Source organism: Salvelinus alpinus, chromosome 7 (assembly GCF_045679555.1).
Source record: "Salvelinus alpinus chromosome 7, SLU_Salpinus.1, whole genome shotgun sequence".
NCBI lineage: Eukaryota > Metazoa > Chordata > Actinopteri > Salmoniformes > Salmonidae > Salvelinus > Salvelinus alpinus.
The window spans coordinates 47,267,172-47,286,244 of NC_092092.1; the positions used below are offsets into that span (position 1 = coordinate 47,267,172).

The following is a 19,073-nucleotide window of genomic DNA, read 5'->3' on the forward strand; positions in this document are numbered from 1 at the left end:
CATATTGCTTTTCTCCTCCAATTATATTTTCGTCCGAGATGGAAACCAAGTACAATTGAGAGAATTATGACTCTACATGACGTAGGCCTGTCAATGTGAGCTTGTACGGTATGTGTTTACTTCTGAATTAGCAATGATGGTTAACATATATGTAGATTAACACAGACTAGATTACAGTAGCCTAACCATCTGGAAGGGACAAAATAAAGTATTGCAAAGTGTCTATTGAGAACAACCTTGTGAACAAGTTTCAGTTCAGGAGGATAGCATGGAGACACAGCTGCACAATATTCCACTAGTATCCCCCTTCTGATGTTAAGTGTTTGCTTCTGCAACCAAACTTGCTAGCTAGATTATAGTTTGATTGTGCAAAACTTTTTCTCCCATGTCTGACCCACAACAACACATATTGGAAATGCAGGGAATGTACTCTGTATTCAGTTCCCTATGTTCATCAGTTGTTGTTTATTTCCCACAGGATTCCTACAGAGGCAGTGTGAAAGACTTTGTCAACTTCAATGCCAAGCAGGATGCTGAGCTCCTGCACAAGGCCATGAAAGGCATAGGTGAGTTAGATGCACTTAATGTTATAAATGCAATTTAGCAGACACTTTTTAAACTGACTTACAGTATTTTTTAAACTTTTATTTAACTAGGCAAGTCAGTTAAGAACAAATTCTTATTTTCAATGACGGCCTAGCAACAGTGCCTTGTTCAGGGGCAGAACGACAGATTTTGTACCTTGTCAGCTCGGGGATTTGATCTTGCAACCTTTTGGTTATTAGTCCAATGCTCTAACCACTAGGCTACGCTGCAGCCCCGTATAGTGAGGGCATACAGTTTACTATGGGGCCTCAGTGGCAATTGAACTCATAAACCTGCCGTTTCTAGCTCCACACTCTTACCAACTGAGCCACATATGACCAGATATAAACTTTACCAGAGAAACTGCAAAATTTGTAATTACACTGTAATAAACTAGTAACAAGCAGTATTTACAGAGTATTTACTTCTTAATTACTGTTTTTTTTTTTGCTTAGAAAAACTGCATTAGCTTGGTGTGCAGGCTAGTACTATAACTACCTGTACTTAAATATCTCATGCAAGACTTTATTCCCCTACAATTCCCCGGGATAATGCCACTGTAATGGCATGTTTTTATGGAACTTCTTACTCTATCCATCTAAAGCGAGGATTGCTAATCTATATTCTAGAGCTTCAAAGGCAGGGTTCAGCTCCAGCATGATACAGAGATTTTTTTAAATTTCTATTTAGATTAGTTTTGCCTATTTGACCTTTGAACTTCGTTTCCCTCTGTAATGACCTGGAATTCATCACAGCAGTACATAAACCAATTGTTCCAGTGTTATGGTGCATTTGATGGTCTTAAGCCCAAAAGACACATCGCTGCCATAAATGGTTGCTGCCATTTAAACCACAATCTATTTATGGAATATGGACTCAGCTCGACATTAGACCACTTTTGGGGCATGGAAATAACTGACAAACGTACACCCTTTATCGTTGAAAACACGGACTTAATTTCCTTACTTGATGCGCTACACCAATATAATGGACAATGTGGTAACTTACAAGAGTTATTCCATACTGTTATACATCAATGATGTTGCTCTTGCTGCGGGCGATTCCCTGATCCACCTCTACGCAGACGACACCATTCTATATACTTCCGGCCCTTCCTTGGACACTGTGCTATCTAACCTCCAAACGAGCTTCAATGCCATACAACACTCCTTCCGTGGCCTCCAACTGCTCTTAAACGCTAGTAAAACCAAATGCATGCTTTTCAACCGTTCGCTGCCTGCACCCGCACGCCCGACTAGCATCACCACCCTGGACGGTTCCGACCTAGAATATGTGGACATCTATAAGTACCTAGGTGTCTGGCTAGACTGCAAACTCTCCTTCCAGACTCATATCAAACATCTCCAATCCAAAATCAAATCAAGAATCGGCTTTCTATTCCGCAACAAAGCCTCCTTCACTCACGCCGCCAAACTTACCCTAGTAAAACTGACTATCCTACCGATCCTCGACTTCGGCGATGTCATCTACAAAATAGCTTCCAATACTCTACTCAGCAAACTGGATGCAGTTTATCACAGTGCCATTCGTTTTGTTACTAAAGCACCTTATACGACCCACCACTGCGACCTGTATGCCCTAGTCGGCTGGCCCTCGCTACATGTTCGTCGTCAGACCCACTGGCTCCAGGTCATCTACAAGGCTATGCTAGGTAAAGTGCCGCCTTATCTCAGTTCACTGGTCACGATGGCTACACCCACCCGCAGCACGCGCTCCAGCAGGTGTATCTCACTGATCATCCCTAAAGCCAAAACCTCATTTGGACGCCTTTCCTTCCAGTTCTCTGCTGCCTGCGACTGGAACGAATTGCAAAAATCTCTGAAGTTGGAGACTTTTATCTCCAACTTAAAAAATCTGCTATCCGAGCAGCTAACCGATCGCTGCAGCTGTACATAGTCCATCTGTAAACTACCCACCCAATTTACCTACCTCACCCCCCATACTGCTTTTATTTATTTACTCTTCTGCTCTTTTGCACACCAGTATCTCTTCTTGCACATGATCATCTGATGATTTATCACTCCAGTGTTAATCTGCTAAATTGTAATTATTCGATTTATTGCCTACCTCATGCCTTTTGCACACATTGTATATAGATTCTCTTTTTTTTCTACCATGTTATTGACTTGTTTATTGTTTACTCCATGTGTAACTCTGTGTTGTCTGTTCACACTGCTATGCTTTATCTTGGCCAGGTCGCAGTTGCAAATGAGAACTTGTTCTCGACTAGCCTACCTGGTTAAATAAAGGTGAAATAAAAAAAATAAATAAGGGTGGCCTTGTTTTAATGAGTTCTGCAATTAATTATCAAGACATGTTCTCATGTCACTGATTTAAGATCAATTACTGTATGTTTGCCATCATGTTTGACAGGCACCGATGAGGACACCATTCTCATGCTCCTGACATCGCGCAGCAACAATCAACGGCAGGAAATCAAGGCGGCGTACAAGAAGGCCCACGGAAAGGTGAGACAGGAAGCCGATGACAGGCGACACGTATCGTCTGATTGATGCCTACAGATCATGTCACCAACACTGTTGTGACGTTGTCACCAACCTCATCATTCATCAGCCAAAAAAAGCTGGTCTACCCAGGGGTTACCTAATGGAAAACAATTAGATGAGCTCATGTATACCCTTACAACAAAAACACATGTCAAATTTGTACATGTGAAATGGTTGTTTTCACATGTTGAGCTTAAATTGACACCATATTTTCACATTACATTTACAGTTAACATGTTAACACCACTGCAAAATGTGCAGTTTCACATGTTTAAAAAGTTCACATGTGAAAACACATTTGCCGTTTCACATGTAAAAAAAAAAAAAAAAAAAAAATCACGTTCACTTCTGGATTTGCAGATTCCCATGTGGGGTTGAAATAATGTTATTCTCCTCACATGTGAAGATGGTTTTAGCATGTTGCAGTAGCAATGTTTAGCATTTTGCAGTAGCAAAGTTTCCACCGGTGGAATCCTAAAAAGCCCAATGAGGGACAAGGAAATCATTTTGCAGGACATTCATGGAACAGTGGACAGGATATTTTTTGGGGGGGTTAACGGATCACGCTCAAGTGGCGACATAGTTCTGCTGTATGAAGATCACTGCCTGGTTAAAGGGGCTGTCCTTAGTTGCTACACCAATTTTTGGACTTCTAAATGAATTATATGAACCCATTGATTATTGAAGAATATAACGTATAAATGCCTCATAAGCTTAGTTCAACTGTTGTACCGCATCAGAACCCAAAATATAAGCTTGTTTTACTCCAATGTTTGTAAACAAAGCCTAAAAACATGGCAAAAACTATCATTTTGATGTCATGGATGGCCACTCCTTACACCCATTACGTGGTCTATGGATTTGAGAGTAATTGCATTTCTCCAGCCCCATCCCTCCACTTTTTACTGAAACTGTGGTGGGGATTAATAGTGTAATATAGTAATAGTGTTATTATATGGTCCAATCCTCTAGCGAGTGAGTTACTTTTTGCCATTAATATCATTTTCGTTGTATTTTAAACAAAAATAACGGTATTGAAAGCAAAACATAAACCCACAAATATTGATAGCAAAACAAAATGTTGCAAGGAAATCATTTTGAAATGCAAGGAGAAAATGAATTGGAAATTGAAGCTAAAAAAATTTGAAAGTAAAAAATATACATGATAACGTGATTAAATAAAGCACCTCCCTCTTTCCTGCAATTCTCTCTATCTTTGGTTACCATGGCCTTTGCTTTCGCTGCCTTTTTTCCAGTTGCAAGTTTTGGCACAAGTTTTTCCAGCAACATAGCACCCTGTATCCCACTGCTGGTTTTCCTCTGAAGCTTATCAGGCCCGGTCCTGGTCGGTCACTGAATGGAAGACCAGATGTAGCTGGAAATGGTGAGACATAAACGTGAAAAAACACACATGTGAAACTTCAAACGTGTCCTGAGAACCACATTCAGTGCCTTCGGAAAGTATTCAGACCCCTTGACTTTTTTTGTCAACATTTTGTTAGATTACAGCCTTATTCTAAAATTGATTAAAAAATGTTTTCCCCTCATCAATCTACACAAAATACACCATAATGATAAAGCAAAAATTGGTTTTGGGATTTTTTTTGTTTTGCAAATGTATCAATAAAAAATGTATTCACATTTACATAACAGTCAAAAGTTTGGACACAAAGTTTGGATACTTTTCTTTATTTGGACTATTTTCTACATTGTAGAATAATAGTGAAGACATCAAAACTATCAAATACAACCAAAAAGCCTCTCTGGACCACCCATCCCGGATCCGGGATAACTGTCATCAGAAACGCTGACTAGCATAGCCTAGCCTAGCGCCACAGGGTTAACAAATCCAAATATATTTTATATTTGAGATTCTTCAAAGTAGCCACCCTTTGCCTTGATGACAGCTTTGCACACTCTGGCATTCTCTCAACCAGCTTTGCAATTTTATTTTATTTTTTATTGTAGGTGACATTTGTTCACATGTTTTGTGTTCACATGTGTGTTGACACGTGTCTGAAAACCACATTTATTTTTATGTATTTTTTTTACATTCTTTTTTTCATGTTTTTTTGTAAGGGCAGTTACAGTACACTATATGTTCAAATGTTACTACAAAGGAGAAGAGTATTCCATCCACATACTGCCAAAATGCTTTACTGTTACTCTCAGATTTGGTGTTCATTAGTACGGGCAGATTGGCGTGACTGTATAGCAATTGTGCAGATGTCACGTAGCTAGCAGCCCAGGGGCTCCAAGAGGTTGTTTGACTTATCTGTGATGAATAGCATCTGTCCAATGCCTAGAATATACAGTTGGCCCTCATGAGGGTTCTGAAATATTATACACCCATGCATGCCATAAGTTTCTCTACCTGCCACCCACCCAGCTACCCACCCACCACTCACAATCTCTCCCTCCCCACACCTCCCTCCTCCCCCTCTTCTTTTTCCTTTTCAATCTCCCTTTCATGTTGTTCTTTATTCATTTTCCTCCCTCTCTCTCTCGCTCTCTGTCTCTCTCTCTTTCTCTCTCTCTGTCTCTGTCTCTCTATTTCTCTTTCTCTCCTCTCTCTTTCTCTCCTCTCTCTCTCTCTCTCTCTCTCTCTCTCTCTCTCTCTCTCTCTCTCTCTCTCTCTCTCTCTCTCTCTCTCTCTCTCTCTGTCCCCTGCCTGTTCAGATCATTACCAAAAAAAAGCCCACATCTATGATAAACAGCTAATAAAAATACATTCCCGACATACACTTCTGTGAGTAATGTGCTGGGGTGGCTGATGCCTTATCACAAGAGGAAAGCCAATAATATATTTAGTTAACAGGGTCCCTGATAACTCTCTCTCTCCAGTACACGTCTTAGGGGTGACTCAACTGATGTATTTTAGAGTCAACACTAATACATTTAACTCTCTCTCATAAGCCAAATGTTAGCTTACAATTCCGTGTGCACAAGTTCGCAAAACATCCGTTCATCATTCAAATGTATTGATTAAGTTAAGGACTTCTGCTCTTTTATTCAAAGATTTTCCTATTACTTAAAAAAAATCCAAAGCAAGCGCTTCCTTCATTGTCAAAGTTATCAGAATATGAATCATCAAAATAGTTCATAATTTAAATGTATTGATCGAGATAATGAATTTGGCTCTGTAAATCCAAGATATATATATAAAAACTGTAAAGTTCCAAAACAAACACTTTTCCATTGTTCAAAGTACATTTTTCCCTCAGGATCTTGTGAATAATTCAAATGTACCGATTGAGTAAGCAATTGTGGCTCTATTTGTTCAGATATTTCTTATTTAAAAGAGAAAAACCCTTCTATTGTGTAAGTTATCTTAATATTGTCTTTATTTTTCTACAGGATCTTGTGAGTGCTTTAAAGTCGGAGCTGGGAGGCTTGTTCGAGACGCTCGTTGTGGCGTTGATGACGCCTCCCATTTCCTATGACGCCTCTCAACTCCACAAAGCACTCAAGGTAAAGTACAGCAATGTATAGTCTATGTTTGGTTATGGCTCCAAGAATAAGTCATGTATTGTGCAGTCAGACATGCAATATACAGTTGAAGTCGGAAGTTTACATACACTTAGGTTTGAGTCATTAAAACTAGTTTTTCAACCACTCCACAAATTTCTTGTTAACGAACTATAGTTTTGGCAAGTCAGTTAGGACATCTACTTTGTGCATGACACAAGTCATTCTTCCAACAATTGTTTACAGACAGATTATTTCACTTATAATTCACTGTATCACAATTCCAGTGGGTCAGAAGTTTACATACACTAAGTTGACTGTGCCTTTAAACAGCTTGGAAAATTCCAGAAAATTATGTCATGGTTTTAGAAGCTTCTGATAGGCTAATTGACATAATTTGAGTCAATTGGAGGTGTACCTGTGGATGTATTTCAAGGCTTACCTTAAACTCAGTGCCTCTTTGCTTGACATCATGGGAAAATCAAAAGAAATAAGCCAAGACCTCAGAAAAAAATTGTAGACCTCCACAAGTCTGGTTCATTCTTGGGAGCAACTCCCAAACACCTGAAGGTACCATATTCATCTGTACAAACAATAGTACGCAAGTATAAACACCATGGGACCACGCAGCCGTCATACCGCTCAGGAAGGAGACGCTTTCTGTCTCCTAGAGATGAATGTAATTTGGTGCGAGAAGTGTCAATCCCAGAACAACAGCAAGGGAACTTGCTGGAGGAATGCTGGAGGAAACAGGTACAAAAGTATCTATATCCACAGGAGAACGAGTCTTCTATCGACATAACCTGAAAGGCCGCTCAGCAAGGAAGACATCACTGCTCCAATACCGCCATAAAAAAGCCAGACTATGGTTTGCAACTGCACATGGGGACAAAGATCGTACTTTTTGGAGAAATGTCCTCTGGTCTGATGAAACAAAAATAGAACTGTTTAGCCATAATGACCATCGTTATGTTTGGAGGAAAAAGGGGGAGGCTTGCAAGCCGAAGAACACCATCCCAACCGTGAAGCACGGGGGTGGCAGCATCATGCTGTGGGGGTGCTTTGCTGCAGGAGGGACTGGTGCACTTCACAAAATAGATGGCATCATGAGGATGGACATTTTGGTGGATATATTGAAGCAACATCTCAAGACATCAGCCAGGAAGTTAAAGCTTGGTCGCAAATGGGTCTTCCAAATGGACAATGACCCCAAGCGTACTTCCAAAATGGCTTAAGGACAACAAAGTCAAGGTATTGGAGTGGCCATCACAAAGCCCTGACCTCAGAACTGAAAAAGCGTGTGCGAGCAAGGAGGCCTACAAACCTGACTTGGTTACACCAGCTCTGTCAGGAGGAATGGGCCAAAATTCACCCAACTTATTGTGGGAAGCTTGTGGAAGGCTACCCGAAACTTTTGACCCAAGTTAAAAACAATTTAAAGGCAATGCTATCAAATACTAATTGAGTGTACGTAAACTTCTGACGCACTGGGAATGTGATGAAAGAAATGAAAGCTGAAATAGATTATTCTCTCTACTATTATTCTGACATTTCAAATTCTTATAATAAAGTGGTGATCCTAACTGAGCTAAGACAGGGAATTTTTACCAGGATTAAATGTCAGGAATTGTGAAAAACTGAGTTTAAATGTATTTGGCTAAGGTGAATGTAAACTTCTGATTATTAATAAATAATGTTAAACATTATTTCACACAGAGTCCATGCAACTTATTATATGACTTGTTAAGCACATTCTTACACCTGAACTTGTTTAGGCTGGCCATAACGAAGGGGTTGAATACTTATTGACACATTTCAGCTTTTCATTTGTAATTAATTTGTTTTTAAAAAATCTAAAAAACATACTTCCACTTTGACATTATGGGGTATTGTGTGTAGGCCAGTGAAACAAAATCTCAATTTAATCCATTTTAAATTCAGGCAGTAACAGCAAAATGTCAAAAAAGTCAAGGGGTTTAAATACTTTCTGAAGGCATTGAAGAGCATGAAAATTAAGCATGTGGAGCAGTTTATATCATGTACCGGCATTTCTTTTTTAATCTTGCACTTTTTTAACCATGTCCACATGTACTGAAATCAATAAAAGCGCTTGCTAGCTGGTTGTTACATAATTGTCAGCCAGTTATTGAGTATTGAGTGGCCTTTTCTGACGGTCTCTGACTGCTCTTCCCCAGGGAGCGGGGACTGATGATGACGTGCTAATTGAGATCCTAGCGTCCAAGACCTGCGCCCAGATTAAAGACATCGTCAAAGTCTACAAGAAAGGTGAGCGGTTGAATGTATCATGAAACATTCATAACCTATTCATTCTTCATCTGCGAGAAAGGTGAGAGAGGCTCCACAAGGAAAACAGGTAGCACTTAAGCTGATGGTATAAATAGGCATTCATAACACCTTTTATGAGTGTCGCAGTATCATCCATAAAAACATCCGTAACCATGTTTAGTCAACAGTGGAGAGAAGTTGGGCTGAACACAATCCGCATGATGTTTTCACGGTCCAACAAATATAGTGACACATTCCACATTTTACAACCATCTGCATAACCTTGATACCATAATGTTTCTGCTTTCAAATGCTGGATCAGTGCTTTTCCCAAAATTTGACAAATTGGCTTAAGCTAAAGCAGAGACAGATTGTCTCCCAGAATGCAATATGGCCACCGGTCGTCCACATATTGTGGAACCTTGCTTTGAATCTGAATGTCTGTCTCTTCCACTCATTCTTATTCTAGAATTTGTTTATTAATAACTTTTCATGTTCAAAACTGTGCACTCTCCTCAAACAATAGCATGGTATTATTTCACTGTAATAGCTACTGTAAATTGGACAGTGCAGTTCGATTAACAAGAATTTAAGCTTTCTGCCCATATCAGATATGTCTGTCCCGGGAAATGTTCTTGTTACTTACAACCTCATGCTAATCGCATTAGCCTACGTTAGCTCAACCGTCCCGCAGGGGACCCACCAATCCTGAAGAAGTTTTAAACAGTACTAGCTAATTGACCAACATTTCTGAAAATGGATATATAATGTTTTTGAATGAAACTCTTTAAATTAATTGTAAATGCATGCCAAATAATTGTTTTCAGTAAAACATAATTTATGATAATGCAATTCAATAAAATTCCTCCTCCCTCTTTCCTTCAATTTTCCCTGTCTTGGGTTATGTTACCCAGGCATTTGCTTTCACTGTCTTTTTTCCAGTTGCAAGTTTTGGCACGTTCATTCCAGCAACATTGCACCCTGCATCCCATTGCTGGTTTGCCTTTTTCTCACGTGATTTTGTTCATGTTATATTTTTGTAAGGGTGCTGTAAATGATTTTGCATCCATTTACAATTTGCCTTGCCAACTCCTATGGTCATTATCACACCATTGTCACAGCACAAACTGTTCTGGAACCAGGCACAATAGGCCAAGGATAAGAGCCACACTGGCCATCTGAGTTGAACACTGGAGAAGCCTGATTCATCTGTTACCCTTCTAATCAAATCCCCCTGGCGGAGACCTTCGGCTAAACAGAGCACGACCAATCTGAGTCGATTTCTGCCATTGGCGACTATTGTCAGAGATAAGTGTAAGCAATCTTCTGCCCTTCCCTTCTCTCTCTTCTCATCTTTCTCAGAGTGCGGTGGCAAGCTGGAGAAAGATATCACTGGTGACACCTCGGGCCACTTCCAAAAGCTTCTAGTGATCCTTCTGCAGGTAAACAAAGGGAGAAGGAGGGATGACACAAAGGGACGAGAGAGGTATTTCCTTCTAATAATGAGAGTGCTTTCGTGATGTCATTACAAAGTCATGAGTGGTTAAGTTGAGGTGGGCATAGAGTGAGGAAGGAGGAGGGAGTGACGCATACTGCATATCATTGTCTGGTAACCTAACCCATCAGGTTGCCAGGTTGGGAGACACTCAGCAAAATTAGGTGACGAAAGGGTAGACATGGCTCTTCTCCCATGACGCACTGACCTTCTGCCTTTGTTCTTTCTTCCTCTTTGCTCCTCTGTTTTTTCGTTGTTGTAGGGGAGCAGAGACGAAGGGGTGGATGAAGACACGATTGAGAAAGACGCAAAGGTAACGTAACCCTATGTGTGGGTTGGTGGGTGCTCGCTAAGTGATATGCTATAGCGCAAGACATAATGACATTTTGTCTTCAGCGCTCAAATGTTAACATGCTTAGGATATGCCTTCAAACTATTACCATAGGCCTAAAGGACAAACAAGCTTCAAGACAGTATCACATTGCTCTCTGATAAATTATCGACATGAAACATTTATTTAGGACATTTGCTAACTGGAAAGGAAAACGCTGTCCTTAAAGCTACTATTGTTTTTGTAGGTTTTGAGTTTCCATACTTGGATCAGTATTGTAGGCTACAGTACATTTACTAATGACACATGCATGTATAATATAGGTCCCCTGAAGGTTCATTTAGCCTTTTGTCATCCACTCCATTGACCATGGCCTTATAATATTCTGTGAAATCCAGTGACCGGTATATGTTTCAGGAACTGTTTGCTGCTGGCGAGGGGAAGGTTGGCACAGACGTGGAGAAATTCATCAACATCCTGGGCAACAGGAGCCATGAACACCTTCGCCTAGGTGTGTGTGTGTGTGTGTGTGTGTGTGTGTGTGTGTGTGTGTGTGTGTGTGTGTGTGTGTGTGTGTGTGTGTGTGTGTGTGTGTGTGTGTGTGTGTGTGTGTGTGTGTGTGTGTGTGTGTGTGTTTGTGTGTGTGTGTGTGTTTAAATGCCTCCCAAGTGCAAGCTTTAACTTTTAGTGCTGGCTCTTTAATCGGCTCTGGGATTCTAGATGTTTTATTTCCACGGTGTAAATGAGCGATTACGGCCATTTTGTTCAATCATAAAAACAGAATGGCATTCTACACTTTTATTGTAACATCAAATAACATCACATTCTAATTTGTAATTTTTTCTCTTTTTTCATTTGAAGTGTTTGAGGCCTACAAGAAGCTGTCTGGCAATGATATTGAGGACAGCATTGAGGGCGAGACTACTGGAAACCTGGAGAACTTAATGCTGGCTGTTGGTAAGACTTTACAATGATGATTTAAAGACACAAAAGACAATAATACAAGAAACAACACTTCTATTGCCTCTCCCTCTACGATACGCACTTCCGGGTTGGAGCGAGTAGTTGCATTCCGCTTTGCTCCACAGGTAGTATTACATTTCATTTCATTACAGTACAACAGTTTGATTTGTTTGATCTTAGCTGGCTACATAGCCGTCTTTGTATCCAAGATAATTGTGTAGTCTAGAGTAATTGTTGAGGTTACCTAGCCAGTTAGAGGTTACCTAGCCAGCTACACTTTCAAACAAAGTCAACAACGCAGCCACTGCTAGCTAGCCTATTTCACCAGCCAGCAGTACTATATCATTTTAGTCAATAAGATTTTTTGCAACGTAAGCTTAACTTTCTGAACATTCGAGACGTGTAGTCCACTTGTCATTCCAATCTCCTTTGCATTAGCGTAGCCTCTTCTGTAGCCTGTCAACTATGTGTCTGTCTATCCCTGTTCTCTCCTCTCTGCACAGACCATACAAACGCTTCACACCGCGTGGCCGCTGCTACTCTAACCTGGTGGTCCCAGCGCGCACGACCCACGTGGAGTTCCAGGTCTCAGGCAGCCTCTGGAACTGCCGATCTGCGGCCAACAAGGCAGAGTTCATCTCAGCCTATGCTTCCCTCCAGTCCCTCGACTTCTTGGCACTGACGGAAACATGGATTACCACTGATAACACTGCTACTCCTACTGCTCTCTCCTCGTCTGCCCACGTGTTCTCGCACACCCCGAGAGCTTCTGGTCAGCGGGGTGGTGGCACTGGGATCCTCATCTCTCCCAAGTGGACATTCTCTCTTTCTCCCCTGACCCATCTGTCTATCGCCTCCTTTGAATTCCATGCTGTCACAGTTACCAGCCCTTTCAAGCTTAACATCCTTATCATTTATCGCCCTCCAGGTTCCCTTGGAGAGTTCATCAATGAGCTTGACGCCCTGATAAGTTCCTTTCCTGAGGATGGCTCACCTCTCACAGTTCTGGGTGACTTTAACCTCCCCACGTCTACCTTTGACTCATTCCTCTCTGCCTCCTTCTTTCCACTCCTCTCCTCTTTTGACCTCACCCTCTCACCTTCCCCCCCTACTCACAAGGCAGGCAATACGCTTGACCTCATCTTTACTAGATGCTGTTCTTCCACTAATCTCATTGCAACTCCCCTCCAAGTCTCCGACCACTACCTTGTATCCTTTTCCCTCTCGCTCTCATCCAACACTTCCCACACTGCCCCTACTCGGATGGTATCGCGCCGTCCCAACCTTCGCTCTCTCTCCCCCGCTACTCTCTCCTCTTCCATCCTATCATCTCTTCCCTCTGCTCAAATCTTCTCCAACCTATCTCCTGATTCTGCCTCCTCAACCCTCCTCTCCTCCCTTTCTGCATCCTTTGACTCTCTATGTCCCCTATCCTCCAGGCCGGCTCGGTCCTCCCCTCCTGCTCCGTGGCTCGACGACTCATTGCGAGCTCACAGAACAGGGCTCCGGGCAGCCGAGCGGAAATGGAGGAAAACTCGCCTCCCTGCGGACCTGGCATCCTTTCACTCCCTCCTCTCTACATTCTCCTCTTCTGTCTCTGCTGCTAAAGCCAATTTCTACCACTCTAAATTCCAAGCATCTGCCTCTAACCCTAGGAAGCTCTTTGCCACCTTCTCCTCCCTCCTGAATCCTCCTCCCCCTCCTCCCCCCTCCTCCCTCTCTGCTGATGACTTCGTCAACCATTTTGAAAAGAAGGTCGACGACATCCGATCCTCGTTTGCTAAGTCAAACGACACCGCTGGTTCTGCTCACACTGCCCTACCCTGTGCTTTGACCTCTTTCTCCCCTCTCTCTCCAGATGAAATCTCGCGTCTTGTGACGGCCGGCCGCCCAACAACCTGCCCGCTTGACCCTATCCCCTCCTCTCTTCTCCAGACCATTTCCGGAGACCTTCTCCCTTACCTCACCTCGCTCATCAACTCATCCTTGACCGCTGGCTACGTCCCTTCCGTCTTCAAGAGAGCGAGAGTTGCACCCCTTCTGAAAAAACCTACACTCGATCCCTCCGATGTCAACAACTACAGACCAGTATCCCTTCTTTCTTTTCTCTCCAAAACTCTTGAACGTGCCGTCCTTGGCCAGCTCTCCTGCTATCTCTCTCAGAATGACCTTCTTGATCCAAATCAGTCAGGTTTCAAGACTAGTCATTCAACTGAGACTGCTCTTCTCTGTGTCACGGAGGCGCTCCGCACTGCTAAAGCTAACTCTCTCTCCTCTGCTCTCATCCTTCTAGACCTATCGGCTGCCTTTGATACTGTGAACCATCAGATCCTCCTCTCCACCCTCTCCGAGCTGGGCATCTCCGGCGCGGCCCACGCTTGGATTGCGTCCTACCTGACAGGTCGCTCCTACCAGGTGGCGTGGCGAGAATCTGTCTCCGCACCACGTGCTCTCACCACTGGTGTCCCCCAGGGCTCTGTTCTAGGCCCTCTCCTATTCTCGCTATACACCAAGTCACTTGGCTCTGTCATATCCTCACATGGTCTCTCCTATCATTGCTATGCAGACGACACACAATTAATCTTCTCCTTTCCCCCCTCTGATAACCAGGTGGTGAATCGCATCTCTGCATGTCTGGCAGACATATCAGTGTGGATGACGGATCACCACCTCAAGCTGAACCTCGGCAAGACGGAGCTGCTCTTCCTCCCGGGGAAGGACTGCCCGTTCCATGATCTCGCCATCACGGTTGACAACTCCATTGTGTCCTCCTCCCAGAGTGCTAAGAACCTTGGCGTGATCCTGGACAACACCCTGTCGTTCTCAACTAACATCAAGGCGGTGACCCGTTCCTGTAGGTTCATGCTCTACAACATTCGCAGAGTACGACCCTGCCTCACGCAGGAAGCGGCGCAGGTCCTAATCCAGGCACTTGTCATCTCCCGTCTGGATTACTGCAACTCGCTGTTGGCTGGGCTCCCTGCCTGTGCCATTAAACCCCTACAACTCATCCAGAACGCCGCAGCCCGTCTGGTGTTCAACTTTCCCAAGTTCTCTCACGTCACCCCGCTCCTCCGCTCTCTCCACTGGCTTCCAGTTGAAGCTCGCATCCGCTACAAGACCATGGTGCTTGCCTACGGAGCTGTGAGGGGAACGGCACCTCCGTACCTTCAGGCTCTGATCAGGCCCTACACCCAAACAAGGGCACTGCGTTCATCCACCTCTGGCCTGCTCGCCTCCCTACCTCTGAGGAAGTACAGTTCCCGCTCAGCCCAGTCAAAACTGTTCGCTGCTCTGGCACCCCAATGGTGGAACAAACTCCCTCACGACGCCAGGTCAGCGGAGTCAATCACCACCTTCCGGAGACACCTGAAACCCCACCTCTTTAAGGAATACCTAGGATAGGATAAAGTAATCCTTCTAACCCCCCCCCCCCCCCTTAAAAGAGTTAGATGCACTATTGTAAAGTGGTTGTTCCACTGGATATCATAAGGTGAATGCACCAATTTGTAAGTCGCTCTGGATAAGAGCGTCTGCTAAATGACTTAAATGTAAATGTAAATGTATGATAAGCAAGACACAGTAAGGGGAAAAAAAAGGGAAAAAAAGAAGATAAAGATACAAAACTGAAATATAACACACTTAAAGACTGGGATTTCTCTATTGCACTTTGATAAATCAAACCAAAAAAACAGTACATACTGTACATGTTGCATGCATGCATTATATTGAAACATTAATTAATCATTTGGGAATGCCATCTTTCTTTTCCATAGTGAAGTGTGCTAAGAGTGTCCCAGCCTACTTTGCGGAGTCTCTCAATGGGTCTATGAGGGTATGCTCTTTGTGTTTGTTATCAATCATTGTGTGGACGATTTGCGAGAAAGTTTGAATTGCCATCGCATATCTCCAGAAGTTATTCAGTAATTTAGGTTTAGGCATTTGTAATTGTGATGTCTATTGTTTATTGTTAGCGCGCTGGCACTGATGACCAGACTCTGATGAGAATCATGGTGTCCAGGAGTGAGACAGACATGCTGGACATCAGAGCCTGCTTTAAGAAGATGTATGGGGCCTCGCTCTACAACACCATTCAGGTACAGGGGGCAAATCTCTCCTCTATCCATTCTGGTACAAAAGGCGAGTCTCCCTTTTATTTATTCAGGTACAATGGGCTAGTCTCTCCTCTATCCATTCTGGTACAAAAGGCTAGTCTCCCTTATAACTATTCAGGTACAATGAGCTAACCATTCAGGTACAGTGGACTAGTCTCTCCTTTAACCAGGTACAATGCACTAGTCTCACCTTCATCCCAGATGACTAACCCTAATAATCTACCTCTATACCCAGCTACCACATCTCCAGTGCCACTAGATTCATTCGATACATTTTTTTGTCACACACCAATACACTGTGAAGTCACCTGAGTAACAGGTCCATTATTCCACCTGCCCCAGCCACACGATCCCAAAATAATGTAGCTAGTTGGCTATTGTGACAAACTGTTTCTCTCTTGAGTATCCTCCTAGGTCTTTAGCTCATCCGTATCTGGATAGGAAGAATACCATATCTGGTTTCAGCCCCATTGACATGGGAGATGTCAGATATCACAGAGGGCGTACTAGACTGGTGTAATTCCAAATGGATAGGACCAGTACATACGTGCAACCTCCTGTCATGTGTCCTTATTTCCAACCTCGCAATCTACAGCCTACATCATCCATTTATGACACTGTCAACTCTGTCAGTATTGCAGTGCTCTCAACACATGACTCAACATGACATGCTCTCTGCCTTGGTAATGATGAGCAGCCTTCCTGCTCTGACTTGCGTCAGGTTGACAAAGTGCATAATGCCAGTCCTGATGTACAACCCATTTGACACAACATCCAACGGATGTTGTTTACACAACCGATGCGAAGACACTGCACAATGGTTTTGTAGACCAACTCTCTGTTGTATGACAAAGCTGTCTGTCGAATGTGTTGTACATCAGTTGTACTAACTGAGTATTCGGGCCTATGTAAACCCATAGGCTGCTCGTCTGTCTGAAAGTACTGAATGTATCTTAAATGCCAGTTTGTGTTTATTTGTTTACTCATTCACAGGACGACACCGATGGGGACTACGGAAAGGCCCTGCTCTACCTTTGTGGAGGAAATGACTGAGGCGTTTTTTGATTATGTGCAATGATGGCGCTGTATGATGATGCGTTATGGAGTGGCAATGGGCTGCACTTGATACTCTCTGCCAATTACAATTAATTAACACTTGACTCTATTGGCTTCTGTTCGACGATTGGCTTGAGATACCACTTGATTGTATTGGCTATGTGTCTTGATTGCCCACATTCAACACATATTGAACTCAAAAGTGTGTGCCCTGTTTTTTCCTATATTGTTCAAATAATCAGCCCATTCTTTGACACTAAGGCTGCGTTTACACAGGCAGCCCAATTCTGATCTTTTTACAATAATTGGTATTTTGCCCAATCAGATCAGATGTTTTGTGAGTAATTGGGCAAAAGATCAGAATTGTGATGCCTGTGTAAACACAGCCTAATGGTCATGTGTACCAAACTATGCTTTGTTTTGTCAAACAATTTCAGGGAAATAATGAGAATAATATTGCTATATGAAATTCCTTTGAAGTTCTCTTCTTTATTGTTAGTTAAATCAACATGCTATCTTACTCTATACTATGTGTCTATGGGAGTTAGATATACAGATGTAGGATCTTAATTTGATCACTCTTTTGTTGCTGAGAAATTCCCCGCACAGCAGGAAATACAAACTTGTAGTGTATTCGAGTTTTCAAAAGGTTTCTAAACTTTGTAATTTCCATTTTAAAATGTCAGACTTGATTTGTCCTATCGAAAAATGTATCAACCCCTACATTAATTATAATCCACATATTAATTAACTTTTCTGTTGCTGCAGGATTATTTTCTTGCTGTAGCAAACTGACTCAAATGAAGATCCTACATCTGTACAACGCTGCTGTTCAATTATTAAAAGGATAATGTCTACTATGATGTTTCACTCATGAATTACATATGAAGTGGTGAATTGCAACAGGAGTGTCAATAAGTAATGATATGCAATTATCTATGCATGAACACTTGGGCAGTTATACAAGATATCAATCGCCTCTAAAGCCTTGTTCACACTGCAGGCCTTAATGTTTAAATCAGTTTTGTTTCTCAAATCCGTTTTGGAATACTGACTGTCCAAACAGCAAGTTACCAGTGACCAAATCTGATTTATGTGTGTTCAGACAGATGTCATTTGCTGAAATGGCTACCCTAGTTGTCATAATAATGACCGGTGTGTGCACTGTGGTGTAGGCTGATTGGTGGTGGTGCTCACTCAGAAGTTATGTAGCAAGCTAAGGCGACAACAATGCCTGCCATGGACGTTTCCCAGTTGCTTTGAATGTTCAAAATCATAGTGTAAGAACACTTTTAAAGCCTCAAAGGACAAGATGATCCAACTTTCAAAACAACTACTGTGGCGAGCCAAAAATGCAGTGGTGGGCCGTCAGGGCCTGCAAGGCCTTCTCTGCTGGCCTAAACATCATCAGAATATATATTTTTTTTAAATATATTTTCCCACAAATATGTATTAAATTATTCCCCAGAGTAAGAGTTATACTCTTCATTTCATAGATTTCCTCTTGGTTGCACTGCTTCCAGCCCCAGGTTGAGATTTGGAGGGCTGGTCTTTATGTTAGATCTTTTATCCAATCATATTCAGCCATCATGTGTTGCCAGGGGTCTAAAATCTGCCCTCAGGCCTTCAGAATCAACAGTGCGGGCGCTTGTAGCTTAAAGTGAATGGAAATTAAAATTTTGTGTCAACCAATCAGCTTTAGAGTTGGCTATTATACGCCTGCTGGCTGGCTCCAGTGTTACACAGGAGCCAGCTAGCAGGCGTAGTGCGTCCACGTCTTTTGATTGGATTACCAATATTGAGAGGCAGGTCCTATGGGCAGGTCTATGCAGATCTAGGAAACTGAATTTGATAAACGAATTAATTTGCGTTCTACTAAGCTGTTTTTTCAACCCACAATGGCGGAAGGAGGAGAAGATATCGATTTGGTCGAGGATATAATTATAACGCCATTCTCAAGACGAACTTTTCAAGAAAAGTTAGACATTGTAAGGAGAGGTCGCCCGACGCCACAAAGCCTGTCACAGGCGGGAAAGGGGTTCGTTCGCTCGCCACTTTCAAAGTTTCAACTACGAGCGCTGTCAATTGCTCACAGGCTCCGAGAAGCACTGCAAACTGTACTGCTGGGAATGCCTATTATTTGCAAGTGATCGATTTGGTGTTTGGAGCCACACTGGCTTTGCAAACTTGAGTTGTCTGTTAAACACTGTTTACCCAAAAATGTCAATTTGTCAATTTCAAGGTGA

At 42.6% G+C, this 19,073-nt stretch overlaps 1 protein-coding gene across 1 annotated transcript; it reads left to right on the forward strand.

Moving 5' to 3' along the window:
- Positions 1 to 268: 268 nt before the first annotated feature.
- On the forward strand, positions 269 to 17,657 carry LOC139581881 (annexin A5-like). The gene is made up of 12 exons (XM_071412091.1): positions 269 to 298; positions 479 to 566; positions 2,980 to 3,074; positions 6,471 to 6,584; positions 8,777 to 8,867; positions 10,230 to 10,309; positions 10,625 to 10,675; positions 11,111 to 11,204; positions 11,555 to 11,650; positions 15,433 to 15,491; positions 15,631 to 15,753; positions 16,765 to 17,657. Exons 1-12 carry the CDS (start codon positions 269 to 271, stop codon positions 16,822 to 16,824), a joined length of 981 nt encoding a protein of 326 aa, XP_071268192.1. The 3' UTR covers positions 16,825 to 17,657.
- The last annotated feature ends 1,416 nt before the right edge of the window (positions 17,658 to 19,073 follow it).

Coding starts and splice junctions, on each gene's coding strand:
- LOC139581881 (XM_071412091.1), top strand. CDS start 269: ATGGAGACACAGCTGCACAATATTCCACTA. Junction 299..478: donor AGCTGCACAATATTCCACTA/GTATCCCCCTTC, acceptor TATTTCCCACAG/GATTCCTACAGAGGCAGTGT. Junction 15,754..16,764: donor CGCTCTACAACACCATTCAG/GTACAGGGGGCA, acceptor ACTCATTCACAG/GACGACACCGATGGGGACTA.